This window comes from Merops nubicus, unplaced genomic scaffold, assembly GCF_000691845.1.
Source record: "Merops nubicus isolate BGI_N331 unplaced genomic scaffold, ASM69184v1 scaffold42148, whole genome shotgun sequence".
Taxonomy (NCBI): Eukaryota; Metazoa; Chordata; class Aves; order Coraciiformes; family Meropidae; genus Merops; species Merops nubicus.
Genome location: NW_008627119.1, coordinates 3288 through 18130, shown reverse-complemented (window position 1 = coordinate 18130; position 14843 = coordinate 3288). Strand labels below are relative to the sequence as shown.

Here is a 14843-nt window from a genome sequence, read left to right as displayed (position 1 = left end):
CAGAACATTGTACATTTTGTTTCTCCCTCAGTTGTGATACACTATTGATTACTCCACTTCCCTTCTAATAAATACTGTTCTGTACTACTCCCATCTTTAAACTTGGCATACCCTAAGTGACCAATTCAACTCAATAAAGCCATCCTCAAACAACTCCTGTATAAAAGAGATGGATTTTAAAACTACCCCTTTTCAGACCTTAAAACTGAGGTACTCCAGTCATTAGAGTGAGCTCTCCTAGAAAGAGGTAACATTCCAGTTCTTTTGCATTTATCAGCAGTTGAGGACTGGAAATGCTGTCCTGAAAATGGGAGTGAAAAACATGAAACTGAAACATGAAAGGTGTCTTGAAATATCTCAGAGTTAGTTTTCCTTTCGGAGTCTAAGACATTGAGATCACAAATTCTAAATATTACAGTTCTGAGGTACTTACTCCTGCCCCCATTTAACTACTTTCCACAGGAAACTTCATGATTGTAGAAGGAAGAAATATGTACACTCATAATAAAACTTTGATTAGAAAATTTCAGAAAACAAGGAAGACTAAACCTCACTGTATACTACCATCTTTCACTTTCAAATGGCAGAATGCAATGTACAAACTGAAGATTTCCAGCATTTATGTGATGATCCCGGGACTTCTATACCTACAGTTCTTCCCACTGAATTCCACTTGTCAGGAAGACAGTTGCCTACACTCTAGAGCACATTGGATTTTACTAAGCAAATGACAGCTCTCTCACAAGCCATTCAGAATTTTAAGACTGCAATGGCTCTCCCAGATCACAGCAATCACCAGTTTTAAACTTGACATCTACTAACATAATCCCAAACTGATGATAGAGCAGATAAAATCATCAGGCTCTGAAAGATCTCCAGTTTGCTGCTTCAGCCATAAAAGCAGGTGGTTCTAAGAGTAGTGAGGGTGAGTACTGGGAAGAAGTAGCAGATGCTGTAGCTAAATTTGCTATGGCTCATGAACTAGAGCCCATATCACTCATATCTTCATCTAAGTACTAAAGTATAAAAGACCATATGAGGACAGGCATACATACTCCTGTAGATCACAGCAAAACCCCCTAATATCTCCAAATATTCAACCCAGGAATAGTTTCTGTCCTTTACAGAACAAGTTTTACAACAGCAAGTAGACATAGTGAATATTCGCAAAAGACTTTGCTTAGAAATTGTTGTAGAGACTTTAACTTCCATTAACAAGAAAGAAATATAAACAATAATCTTCCTCCCCCAAATTAAATTCTAAACATGTAAACAGAGTTTATCACTGTTTTTTTCAGTGCATCAGACTAATTGTGCTCTTGCTTTGGCTTGGAAAAAATAACCACCAGTAAACAGATTGCTTTCTGCATTGACAAGTATAAAGTGATGCATATGGCAAAAAAACAATGACAATTTGCACCATTAACAGTCATGAGTGAAATACTGGTGTTACAGCAGCACAGCTGGTTAAACCAGCAGATCAGTGCACAGGGGCTGCCGGGAGAGCCAACTGAGTGTTGGGAATTATTAAACAGAGGGACAGAGAACAGTCCACACTATTATACTATTCCATAGACTTGTGCACTCACACCTTGAATATTGTGGCAGTTTTTGTTCTCTGTTATCTAATGATTTAGAGGAGAGCAACAACAGTAATCAAGATACAGAACAGCTCCTGTAAAAGGAAAACTACGCTGCAATTCTTCAGAATGACAAGAGATGTCTGTGGGCAATATAAAAAAGGTTTACAAAGTTATGAGTATGTGGAAGGGTGGGGATTACAGAGCATCAAATAAACTAGCAATTGGCAAGTTGAAAAAAAAAAAGTCATAGCTTTTCATACAATAGCTAACTAGTCTGCAGATCTATTCACTGCAGAATATTGCACAGGCTTGAATTGTACATGGATTCAGGAGGAAGTTATCCAGGTTCACAGATAACTACTGACAGTTACCAAACAGAAACCACACCTGGTTCAGGATGTCTTCCTGAGCACGAGGACTGGGAGAGGACTCATGTTTGTTTGTTGAAGGAAGCACTGTATGCAATTGCTTTGATTCTGTACTCTCCCCTAGCACTTGCTTTTGACATTGTAGAGCTCAGGATACTGATTAAATGGCCCACAGGCCTCCCTCCATGACTACAATTACCATGTTTAAAGTGACACAGACCCAGTAGCTCATTCATATAAGAAAGTTGTAATACTTCATGTTTTTCGTTTTTTCTTAAGAGAAACAGTAAAGGAAATAGGAATGAATTCTTACCCACTAAGCAACCTCCATGTTGGTAAGTACAAGTCCATTAAGTCACTACAACTCTTTTGCAGAAAGGGACTCACTGTAATTCCAATCAAATGAGGTCCTTACTGTGCAATTTCTATTATGTCTAAATGTATGACCCCAGAAAGAAAATGGCCATGAATCACTGTGCAGGAATGGTACCATTTAGTCAGCTTGTTCAGCTACTTCAGTACTTTGGTATTTAAAGATTTTCATTATTTTATTGTCTTAGAAAACAAACATTTTAAAGGATTCGTTTCATACTTTTATTGTTCTCTAAAACAGATTAACAGCAGCAGAAATAATGTAAAGAGCTGATTTATGAGGTTACTATTACAGCAAGCAAGCACAGCAAAGGAAAAAGAGTTACTGCAGCTCAAATATAATCCTTAGGGAATGTTTCTATTTGTATTCAGACATGGCTAGGTGGAATGTCCCCATATGTCCAAGAGGGTAAGCCGATTTCTTAGTGCTCTATTTATTTTAAAATTACTCATTAGAGCCACATTTCTGTTTGGGCAAATAAATCAAAAGCATAATAATCTCTTCCTGAAGCGATGTCAAGAATTCTTGGCATGGAGTCTCTAACACCTAACTGTAAGAAGTGGCCATTTTAACTAACCTACACAACAGAGTTTCAGAGAACCATTCAAACCACCAGTTTACTGCTCCTGAATTGAGCTGCTTTTATAACCACGCACTGGAGACTCCACAGTTTTGGATCTTCCTGTACAATGATTCACCAAGTAATATTAACACATCCACCAACAAACTCTATACCATAGGATAAACTGCATAAGGAGAATCTGATACTGTTTTATATATTGTAAGATGTTGATGTGCAAAGGTTTTATCTATTGGCAGAGACCTCTCTAGGCTTCTACACAGACTGAATAACTTGCTTTTTACACAGTATTCAGCACCCCTGACTTATTTTGGGCACATTTGCATAGCCTTGGAATCAATTAAAAGGCTGATCAATTCTCAAGTTTGCAAAAGCATTCTTGGCACCTCCAATAGATCCTGGGAAAACTAGAACCTTAAAAAACACCAAAACCAAAAAAAGCAATAATGGAGGGACAAGGGAAGCTTATTCTCCACGTAATACATCCACAGCTTCAAGCTTACACACCTGTTTGGAAGTCACAGAATCTACTAGTAAAGCAATTACCAACACATCCCAGCAGAAAAACTGGTTCCCACTTCTCACCCACCCAGCACAGTGCAATATGCTGAAGATAAAGGGTGCATGTGCCTGAAAATTTGTCCATTTTTCAAGATATGACAGTCACCTACTAAAACCAAATGTAAACCCAAACATGCCCTAAAAAGGGAATGGATTAAATACAAAGTTCCAGAAAAGGGACAAGGGATGCAACAGCAGTAAGAATTGAGGAACTGAGATGAAGGGGTGCACAGTTTCAAATGAGAGTGTATAGGGAAAAAAAAAAAAAAACAACAAACAAAAAACCCAGCAAAATAACCACCACATATGAAAATCAAAAACCCAAAGGCAATAGCTTGCTAGCAATACCCATCAAAACCGTTCCATGTATTGAAAACATAGCACAAAATGTAACTAAAGGCAAGACAGAAATTAAACTGAGATGTTCCATGTCCTTGTTTTTTGATGCTTTCCTCACAACATCATGTTTTCCTGTCTAAAGGTTTTGTACAGGGAGAAAACAGGGAATTTAGTTGTTTGTTTAGGATTTCCTGAGAGATTATCACTGTACCATGAGTCAGAGATGCAGGATGTGCAAGACCTTTTATGCACTTACTGGGCAAGGAAAAATTGTTTTACCCGGCACATATTATTAATTCCATATACGTGAAGGTGGTTTCACATACTGAAGCACATCACATTTACTGCTACACATAACCATGTTTTTCTCTGATATTTGCATCTAGAGGCATATGACAGGGCTGAACTAAAGTTATAGTTTTTTAGTGCTGTAGAAATGGTAGTGATTCTTTTGTGACTGATAAGTTTAAGATAAATTTAGGAAATTCACTCACTCAGCAGTTTGCAGCTGAAAGATAAAGTGAAAATATTCAGAAGTGCACTCAGGTGTCACAGACTTTTACACTCTAATCATGGCTTGGCACTGGTATCAGTATTCAAAAAAACACCAGAAACTTGTATGTTTCCATTTGCAGACTTAACGCACAGTCATCTACTTTAGAAATTAAATAAAACTTATATGCTGTGTATGGGCAAAACCCAAAGCACGCTGGGAAGGGGGGGATGTTATTTATTGCAAATACGACCTAGTAAATATCCAAACCCAAAAGGTGGCGTTAAGTTTTATCTTAGGAAACACAACTTCTTGGCCATCACAGTTTGGCACAGGGATTTTACTGAGATATGAAGAAAAAAAAAAAATCTAGGAAAAAAAAAAAACATAAGAAACCAACAAAAACCCAAACGCAAACCAACCCAAACAAAAAAAAAACAAACCAAAGAACTGTTATTCGAATAAAAATATATAGTTTAATTAGCTTTCTGTTGGCTACATTTCAATCACATTTAATATTAAATTAACCTGTATTTAAAAATCTGTACAAAGAATGACATAATGACTCAATCTTTACATATTCATTATAATACACAAAAACACTGAAGTAATGGAGAATTCAAGCAAACCTTGCAAGAAGAATTCCAAACATACACATATACATACCCCCCCTATGCAGAACACCTTAAGTCTGACAAGCCAAACCACTTCATATGACCAAAGTGAACCCAAATCTCTCTTATGGAACAGGATTGAGCTAGTCTGTCAAAATCTAAAACGCTACAGTCTACACACAAGTAGAGTATTTTAGGCTCTTTCTAGGAACGCATTCCCAAAGCCAAGCTCCAGGAGTCAATACAGTATTACAATGCATGACTAAAAACATGGAATTCCCCTGACTTTTCATTTGCTATTTGGCAGTTGCTCAGTACTTGGATTTTAAAAGCCCTAAAATCTTAAAACATGTTTCAAGTAACAGTTATTTCAATTAAAGTACAAGACCTCAACCTGATAGTACTAAAAAGCAACATTCTAGAAATTCAAGGAGAGTTTGAAAAAGTTTCTTCTTAAAAAAAAAAGTACAAGACAATTTTAGAAGAACATTTGAATAGTAATATAATAGTAATATAAATACAGAACTTCTTCAAATCCTATTTTTTTTGTTATTAGCCAACAATTAAACATCACAAGAGCACATCTACTAATAAAAGCAGGTCTGACAAATAAAATTCCAGTTTGCACATACTCCTAGTTGACACCTTTTGCCACTACAAGACAGGATGTTTACAATGAAGCAGTGTTTAATATCTGTATGCTAAGGTTAAAATCCTTCTGGACCTTGCAATAGGCATAAAAACAACAGTCTGGGCCTGTACCAGCACATCTGAGATAAAGCAAGAGGATACATCACAACTGCAGCACCGTGAACTTTGGAACATCCCAAAGCATTTCAGAGCATCTGATCCTCAGGTTCCAGCACATGGAGCCAAAAAGCATCGCTGTGTAACAAGGGCAGAAAACAAACTGAAACAATCAGTTGTCAGAGTGTAAATAAAGAGATGTAGAAATCTTTGAAGCCATACACGACTATGCAGCCTAACCAACAATTGCAGCTAGTGACCCACTGCTTCAAACCCAACGAACAGAAGGAAAAAAGAAATTGCAGCTTTGATACCCCTTCAAAAAAGTTTGGCTAGGACTAGCAACATTCACAGGCTGTTGTTAAGGTCTTAGTCCTTTCCTTTTGTATATATACCATAAAGATAATCTTGTGAGATTCCTTCACATTTTAATGCTAAAGACCAAATTTTATCTGAGCATGAAAAAGTTATGAGGTACTTTATACACTTTCAAATAGTCTTACAGGTTGTCTGAACAGACTACAAAACAATTTATAGTTTGATGACGAATTTGGGAGGCAGCAAGTTATCCCCACCCATCACTGAGGAATAAACGCACACACAGAAACCAATAAAACCAGTCCATCACTGAAAAGCAATGAATATTTGAATTGACAGTCTTATCAGATCTACAGCGAAATCTGTCTTACCCTGAAGTTGTTTTAAAACAGACTTTGAACTAGTGTGAAGCTGATATTTATGGATACAAATGAAGTCTTATAGCCCCATCTTTATTCCACATAAAAACTACATTAACATAGGCTACAACCTTAACACTGTGAAAGAAAAATGCAAATTCTCTACTAATGTCAAAGCCAGGAATGTCACTGCTATGGCCCAGATTCCAGCCTAATCTCAAACAAGCCATCATAATTAAATGAAAAAGTCAGTATCAGCTACAATTAACTAATATTTCCATTCCTCTCACAACACAAGCAGCTGCTCCTTTTCCAGCTGAAGTTAAAAAAGCCACAAAAAGTTGAAAACAATGGAAGAAAGGTTTATGGACGATGAAACTTAAATAAATCTCTTAAGGATAAAAAAAAAACATATTCTGCTTCTACATTCTCTGCCTCCTCCCAAAAAGACTGTCTTTGTAATAAACTCTGATCTTCAATTTATTTTTTTACTAGGAGTTGCCACACTTTCTTAAGACGTTCCACAGACAATATAGTAACGTCCTTTGTTTACTAACATGATTTGTAATTAAATTTTTTAATTAATCCTCCTTAAAACTGTCTTACCGTTAGGACAAGAGAGAAATGAGCGCATCCAGAAATTTGCTCCGGTCTTCTGTTTTCAGTTCAATTACTGAAATAAGAAATATTTCATTACAAGGCGCAAATAACCAAAAGACATCAGGTGTCACACTTTAAAAATATTAGTTCAAACTATACTTATTTATATTGTTAATCAAATGCAAAGCACATTTTTTAGTTTTAAATTTCAACAAACTGTATTTTAGGTGCTCATTACATGATAAAGCAGCCATTTTAAAAATTTAGTAATTTTTTTGTACACTCAGTGTGCATACATAAGTATGTAGTGTTAAAACCCACTTCATTTGTAAGCATGTACAAGATATACAAATCTTGTTGCATAAGTTTCTCTTTTTCCTTATAGACAATAAGGAATGAATCTCATAACACCAACACCATAGCTGGTTTGGCTGCTAAATAAAAAAAACCTCACAGATAACCTCGCAGATTTTTAAACTGGAGTGCATATATGAAAGTAATTAATTGATGCAAAATATAGATTGTCTCAAAGAGATGAAAGCCTCCACTTAGTAGTTTGTAATTTCTGCATGAGATAGTATTTAGAAAAGATCGACAAATAATGTAATTTGTGTTTATCCTAGACTCAGGAATAGCGTATCACATACATACCCGTGATGTTTGCATTTCAGACAGACAGAAACAAGGACATTGCCTACAGCCAGGGTGCTTTAGGGAGGCCGTGTAAACACTGACCCCTAAAGGACACTGGTGGCTGAGTTCAGGTGAGAGCGACAGGCAGCTTTACTCACTTGACATATCAAAATGGTTGTGTAGAGTCCTAGAATTGGTACTCTCTGCAGCTTTCTCAAATGCTCTTCCAAAAAAGCTGGAAGATGAACAGAAGTACATATGAGCATTGCAGGAAAGTATATATTTACTAAGGTACAGAACTTTTTCCTTGCTGAGAGTTGCAAATGTCTTCCAGGTGCCTTTCACATGTCATGCATTCAACATACATCTGACTTACTCAAGTGCAAAAATCTTAACACTGCAGGCTTTAAGAAATGAAGTCACGAATCATATAGTGAACTATTTCCCTCTTTTAAGATAAAGAGGTAGTTAAGGAGGAGATGGGGAACATCTGTATCCATTCTGAAAGTATCTCTTGAACACTATATGAAAAAAAGTGTGTTTTAGGAAGGATACAATTCAGTTCAACATATTCAGTGTTAAAGAGCTACAGGAAAGATACTTGCTTCAGAGGCAAGAAAAGCCTGTAGATAATCTTCAGTAAGAACTTTTAAACACGCTTACTTCTTTTTGTCAGAGCTTTCTGTCTCTGGAGGAATCCCCACCATGATCACAGTCCCCTGTTCAACATCCATTGGTGCAGCCATTACCAGTGGCAGCAACTTACAACGCTTGTTTTTTGTCTGGAAGTCAGAAAGCCTCTTTGTTAGACAAAACTCAGGAGACAATTTAGTTTCAGTTCTCCGTGTGAGGTAGTACTACAAATATTCATTTAGGGAAACAGCTGTAATGCAGTTCAACAGAAAGCAGTTTCTTTACATTATTTCTTAATCGCTTTCTTTCTTACAATAAGTCACTTTAAGTGAATTCAACAATAGAAATTTCAGTTCTTCCCTGATTTTCAGCTCCCTTTTAACAGACAAGATATGCTTTACAGTAAAGGAAAAAGCACTTAAAAAAAAAACCCCTACACATACACCAAAAAAAATATTGACAAAAACAGTCTTCACTAGAAATTATTTTTTCTCCTATGTTACTTTACAGCAGTGAGCTATAATATTTAATAAAATTTGTAATTTAATTAAATCAAAAAATAAATTATGAAGATTTTAACATTTCTAGACACTTAAGTAAATGAAACTGAGATTTTTTTAAAACGTTCTGTTCTTAAGTCAAATATTTTGCAATGAGTTTTAAACATGCTGTCCTGCTCCTATGGCACTCACCACATTTCACTGTCAAAACAAGGACAGACAGATGCAATCTCACAAGGACAGACCACCATAAATTTCATTTACAAATTAAGAAGTGCTCACTGTTGTGATAGTTCTCAATCTTAAACCCTCTTTTTTACCTGAATTGTGTAACTGATAGCTCAAAAGATAAATGCAATTTAATATCAGTTATGTTCATTGTAAAAAAAGATTAGAGGATTTTATTTAAACAGACACAGAAATCTTTAGATAACAATTACCACTCCTACATTACTGCTTTTGTTGTCAGGTAAAATTTTCAAAGTACATATTTAGTGATATGGTCCCTCAAAACTTATAAAATTAAACAAATATTTTAGTTGGTAAGTATTTTAGTAATGAAAACTCCTTTTAATGCTACAAAGTGTCCCAGTCAGCTAGCTTTTCCAGAGCAGCATTCACAGAAGTGTTAAAATTAGCTGCAGAAAAACATGATTAAGATTTTGATATAAAGTTTTTAATAATGAACTGCAAGTATTCGACAGAACAATAACTACTGCACAGGCCAGAAGTCAGTTAGTCAAAAGCTTTTGATATACTTACAGAGCAAACGAATGATTTGAGTAAGTATTTACTAAGCAGGCACAGAGATACTGGTTTGGAAAACAGTTTCACGTCTGGTGTGCCCTAGGAAGAGAAAAAGAATTTCAGTTAGACTCCAAGATGATTCTTCCACTTAATTTTAATTTCTACTGACAAGTCTAAAAATTTTTTGTAGCTCAAAGAAGGCTATCAAAAAACACTACAAAATAGGATTTTTAGCTCATGCACTTGACTTTGAAATGAAGCCCTCCCCTCCTTGAGAGAAGCGATTCTTCCTCTGAGAAGTTCAGAGCAGATGTCAATACCAGCCCATCAGAGAACAGCATGGTATAGGTCAATAGGTTCCTTCTGATGGAGTCATCCATATTGAGTCAAGCAGTCAGGAAAACAGTGTTATTCAACTACAAGACAGCCAAAACAGAAACATTTTACCTCCATGAGGGAGCAATAGAGAAAAGGTCCCTGAGAAATAACCAGGTTGGTGCAAATACAGCTGGCTACAGTCTGCTGAATGGCACGTAACTGCTTTTTGGCTAGGTCCAGTCCTTGGTGCAGTTTGTCCAGGTTACCCCTGAAACAGAAAGAATAAAGCACTTTCATATAGAAAAAGCTTTTCACATAAAAGTGAGATCTAAACACTATTCACAGGGATATTTTGATTTTTTCTTCAATGGATTATGAACCATCAGTGTATCTTCTAGATATGTAACCCTTGTTCCCTAAATAAATTATAAAAGAATGAAGAGAGAGATTTTCAGTACCTGGAGAGACTGTCCAAAGCTTTAATGAAATTAGTTGTTTCAGGCCCCTCTTTCTCAATATTCTCCATGAGAGAAGCTGTTGCATAAACTATATCACTTGCCGAGAACTTGTTCTTAAAGCCAAAGTGAATGCTGAATGTCTGAACTCTTAAATCTTTCATTCTGCAAAATGAAGTAAACCCAGTAAAGACAATATATTAACATTATTGACATTGACCAGCCACCTCCTCGGTATATTGTAGTTAATAACATGAAAACAAATCATACCCTAACACTTGCAATGAGCTTAGCATTACTTTGTCAGTCTAAAAACTATATTTTTAAACCAAGATGTTACATGGTCTGCATACAGAAATATTTGAACTTAATTGAAAAGTATTTTCAGACAAAGCATTCTATTTAAAACAATTTACCCAAACTTGTTTGCAGATTCTTCAATCATTTCCCGAAGATTTTCTTTCAAAGAGATGTCCATGGAATTAAACTTCTGTTTCACTTGCTTCAAAGGCAAACTAACAACAGAAGGAAAAAATACATTGGTGGGTGCCAGAAGAAACCAACATTTTACCTTCCTTTCATAATGCCCTCCTAATATTAGATAATCTAGCAAGTTAAGTCTGACTAAGGTTGTTCATGTTCTCATTTAGTCATTGAAGAGCAGCTGTAAGAAAGCATGGTCCTTCCTAATCTGCTGTTCCACAGAGTCATACAGCTCAATATGCCTCGTGCACCAGGACACAAATTGTGTAACTCAACTCAAAGAGATACAGCAACCTGGTAATCACATTTAAAAGCTAACAAGTTGAGCATTCGTAAGCTATATTCTTAATATTTCCCATAATTTCTTGAAAAAAAAAAAAATATCCTTTAATCAAGACCCAGGTTTTTATGACTCACCCCATGTCAGCCAAAAACTCCTGGAGCCTCTTCTGCCCTTGTACAGACCAAAGCTTAAGGCTAGCAGAGGTATATGAAGTATTACAGAGACTTTCATATAAAGACCAGTGCTGATAAAGTGCCAGGCGCAGACTGAACAGGAATTATGGAAAATAATTATAAAGATAAGCTGTTGAAAGAGGGATTTGTGTTCAACATCACATTCAAATTTCCATATCTTTTCATTCCATTCTCATCAGCAGAGATGGTGCTGGGATTTTTTTACCAAGTGGGCAGTTAATTTTCCCCAGATCTTATGCAAGGATACTCATATTCAAACGCTATTCGCATGCAGTCGATTGACAGGGAATGTTCTTCATCCTCATTGCGGTGGTTATGGCGAGACACGTGGCGCTGCAGGGTTCCAATATCAGTCACATACTTCATTCTTAAACAAAAACAGATTTGTGGATTCACTTTCTCCCTGTGTATTTTTGTACTTGATTATGAGAACACAAAAATGCTTCCTAAAGATTGCATGTTGGCCATTCAGCAGCATGAACACTACAGCCACATCTTAAAAAAATCACCCCCCAACTTGTTAAATAATGTTCTGTCAGTATTCAGCCACACACTCAGGCAATCAAAGCTAAAGTAAAACCAATACAGAGAGAAAGATCAACCAATTACATTACTTATTAAACTCCTTAAAAGCATCAGTGTATTAGCAACTGTAGAACATCAGAATTAAAGTCTATGTATGTACTACCAGAATTCCAATGGTATTCAGTAGGAAACATGAAACAAAAAGTAAAAAAGATCTGAAACTCATTAACTAAAACTGGATAGGAAACTGAAGGATGTAGCACATACAATTTTTTTTTTCCCCGTCAATAAAACAGTATCAAGGTCATATTTACATAAACTACTGTTAAACACCATTTCTTCCTGGATCAGAAGTGATAATTTTATAATTTTGTGAAAAACCAAGTTAATTTAAAAATTCTAAATAGTAGAAAAGGAAAATACAGTTTTTTTTGGAAGGCATCAGATCACATTCAGTCATTAAGATATTTAATCTCACTGTTTATTAATTATCACGTGTTATATTAATTCCCACATCTTTCCTGACCTCTACTGATTGCTATTATTTACTCCTAAAATTAAAAAAGCTGGATATAGAAATAATAATAAAAAAGATAATTTAAAAATCTTTCTTACTGAGTGATTTTATCTTGGACCCATTGATCTGTTAGGCCAACAATAGCCCACCTAAATTTGACAAGGGGGAAGAAAAAAAGTTAAACCAAAAAATATTCCAGTACAGTGTATTATATTTAATCCTCTAAGTATGTAACAGAGCAAGTCAGAAATACTGTTCACCAACTATACAAAGAAGTTAACAACAAAGCTATATACTGTTATTCCCTCTTTAGCAGATGTACACCTATGGCACCATCCTCCCCTGTTCCATGCAAAATCTGCTGGTTGCTTGCAATGAATTTACACAGACATGTCCCCTTTTCAAGATGCACACCCACTCATGAAAGAAACTGGAACCTAATACTGAAATCAAATTGTTTGGGGAAATCTTGCCTCTCTTTACTATAGGTTTAATGAAAAATGATAATGGAAACATACCACAACATGTCATTCAAGTCTTTAGACATAATCCACGCCAGATCAAACATCACCATTGCAGACTGCATGAGGGAAAAGCAAAAAGAAAGGATAAAAGAACACAAAACTTCATTAAACAAATAGAAAACAGTAAATTTGACAAGTACTATAATATTACTAAAGCTCTAGAAATCACACTTGATTCTAACAATCTGCCATTGTCTTACTTCCCAAGACAGGAGGTAGCGAAAAAATTATTTTATACAGCTCTGCAAACCTGCATTATATATAAAACAGCACTTAAAAATATAAAAATAACCAGACAAGAGGGCAACTTACAGAAGGAACTGTCTGATGTCCTAAGCATTATGCTTGAAATATCCTGAGACTTTGAAAACTTTGAGAGGCAAACAAGCTCCCTACATGCTGAAGTCTTTTTCCAGGGTACTTTGTGCAGATATTTTGTCAAGACATAAAACAATTACACTGTCATAATTTTTTTTGTACCAGCTTTAAAGATATCAAACAACTATGTTAATAATTCTGGTTTGTCATTTCCCCCCACTGTTAACATCAGATTAGCCACTGTGATTCAGCTGGCTGTTGTCTGCCTGTCTACCAGTACTGTTTCTATGATGTATCTACTCATCAGTGGTAGAATTGGATGTACAGAACCAGAAAACGTTAAACTGCTAAATGAAACCACTTGTACATAGGTGACTTTTATATACATATATGTATATATATATACATATAAAAATACATAAAGAGAACAAAATATAACAATATTTTTAAACAATTTTAGGTAATTATAATATCGGATATTGTCAAATTATCATTACATTAGCAACTTGTTTACACGGCAAATAAGAGTTCATACTTACTGAGGTCCCGTGGTATTCATATTGCTCATAATCAAAAAGAATTTCTTGTCTAAGAAAGGAAAAAAAAACAAAATAAAATTCAAGCACATTGGACTAAGTCAAGAGAACTGGTCATTGGATCAAATTAAAAATATTATATTTCACAGGAACTGTGAAATAATAATTAAATTTAATTTTAACAATTGAAAAAAAAATAAACTTGTGCTAGAAGTTGTTTTTCTGCAAGGAAATTAGTATTCAAAAGCAATGTGGAAACCACACTGAAATGTACTCATGAAGTAAAAAGGAAAATTTTATTCAATTATTATTCCTCAAATCCCATTTTCTTAACTAATTTGTTTCTGCTCATTCTTGTTAACATTAGTGGGATTATAAAGAAAGAAAACATAAGCATAAATTTCACCCTAAGATAGACAAGAGAATACTACAGCTATTTAGAAATGAATCAACACAGCTACTGCTACTCAAGTTTATAAATTACTATTTACAACTATCTTCCATTTAGTTCTCTTTTTATATAGTAACTATATCTCTCCCCATTTACTGAATAAAAATAGAAGTAAAACATCTTTCAAACTAGTAGCATAATATCATACTTTTGTATTCTTAACAAGATTTTAATAAGAGATACAAGCAACATAAAAAAAGTCACACACACCTGCGTGCCTCCCATTCTCGCCTTTCTCTCCTTTTCATTGTTCTCTCTATTACATCCTGTAAATTAATTTGGGTATTAAAAAGCTGGAAAAAACCCACTCTAGTATATTAGCACATATCCAGATACTTCAATGACTAAGTCTTCATTAAAAAGACTTAATTAAAGTCTTCACTAAAAATTACTATTAACAACATCTAACGCGAAAGGTATTATTACCAAATATTTGGCCAATGACCACATTTTATAGTCATGAGATCTTTCTGTGCCAGCTTTTGTTTTGCTTGCCTTCACAAGTACAAGTTCCAGGACACGGTATTGTCAAAACCAGCAACATTGCATCTATTTTATAATGTAAAAATGATGATGATGAAAAAGAAGATATTATTAATGAAGGTCAGAAGAAGATGCTCACTGTACATTTAAGCTTCATAAATAGCAGCATCAGCTTGAAAACTCAAAGAAAGCAGTAAAATCTTGTTGAAATATTTAATAGATTCAGTAATAGCTTTTGTGTATACTATTTAACAGATTTTCCATTGGATTTCTGCTGTCTGCTTTTGCTGAGTTAGCGTCCTTTGTAG

The 14843-nt window shown here is 35.1% G+C and overlaps 1 protein-coding gene across 1 annotated transcript in view; it reads right to left on the bottom strand.

Moving 5' to 3' along the window:
* Positions 1-6943: 6943 nt before the first annotated feature.
* The window catches only part of CDC45 (cell division cycle 45), a gene marked incomplete at its 5' end in the record, with an annotated part of 10281 nt that continues 2381 nt past the window's right edge, over positions 6944-14843 (bottom strand). Inside the window, 13 exons of the mRNA XM_008946213.1 lie at positions 6944-7008; positions 7727-7803; positions 8232-8350; positions 9464-9547; positions 9896-10034; positions 10225-10386; positions 10638-10736; positions 11122-11253; positions 11429-11548; positions 12322-12372; positions 12742-12803; positions 13605-13653; positions 14263-14318. Of these exons, the coding sequence (XP_008944461.1) occupies positions 6944-7008; positions 7727-7803; positions 8232-8350; positions 9464-9547; positions 9896-10034; positions 10225-10386; positions 10638-10736; positions 11122-11253; positions 11429-11548; positions 12322-12372; positions 12742-12803; positions 13605-13653; positions 14263-14318 (1215 nt within the window). The remainder of the gene's footprint in view (positions 7009-7726; positions 7804-8231; positions 8351-9463; positions 9548-9895; positions 10035-10224; positions 10387-10637; positions 10737-11121; positions 11254-11428; positions 11549-12321; positions 12373-12741; positions 12804-13604; positions 13654-14262; positions 14319-14843) is intronic.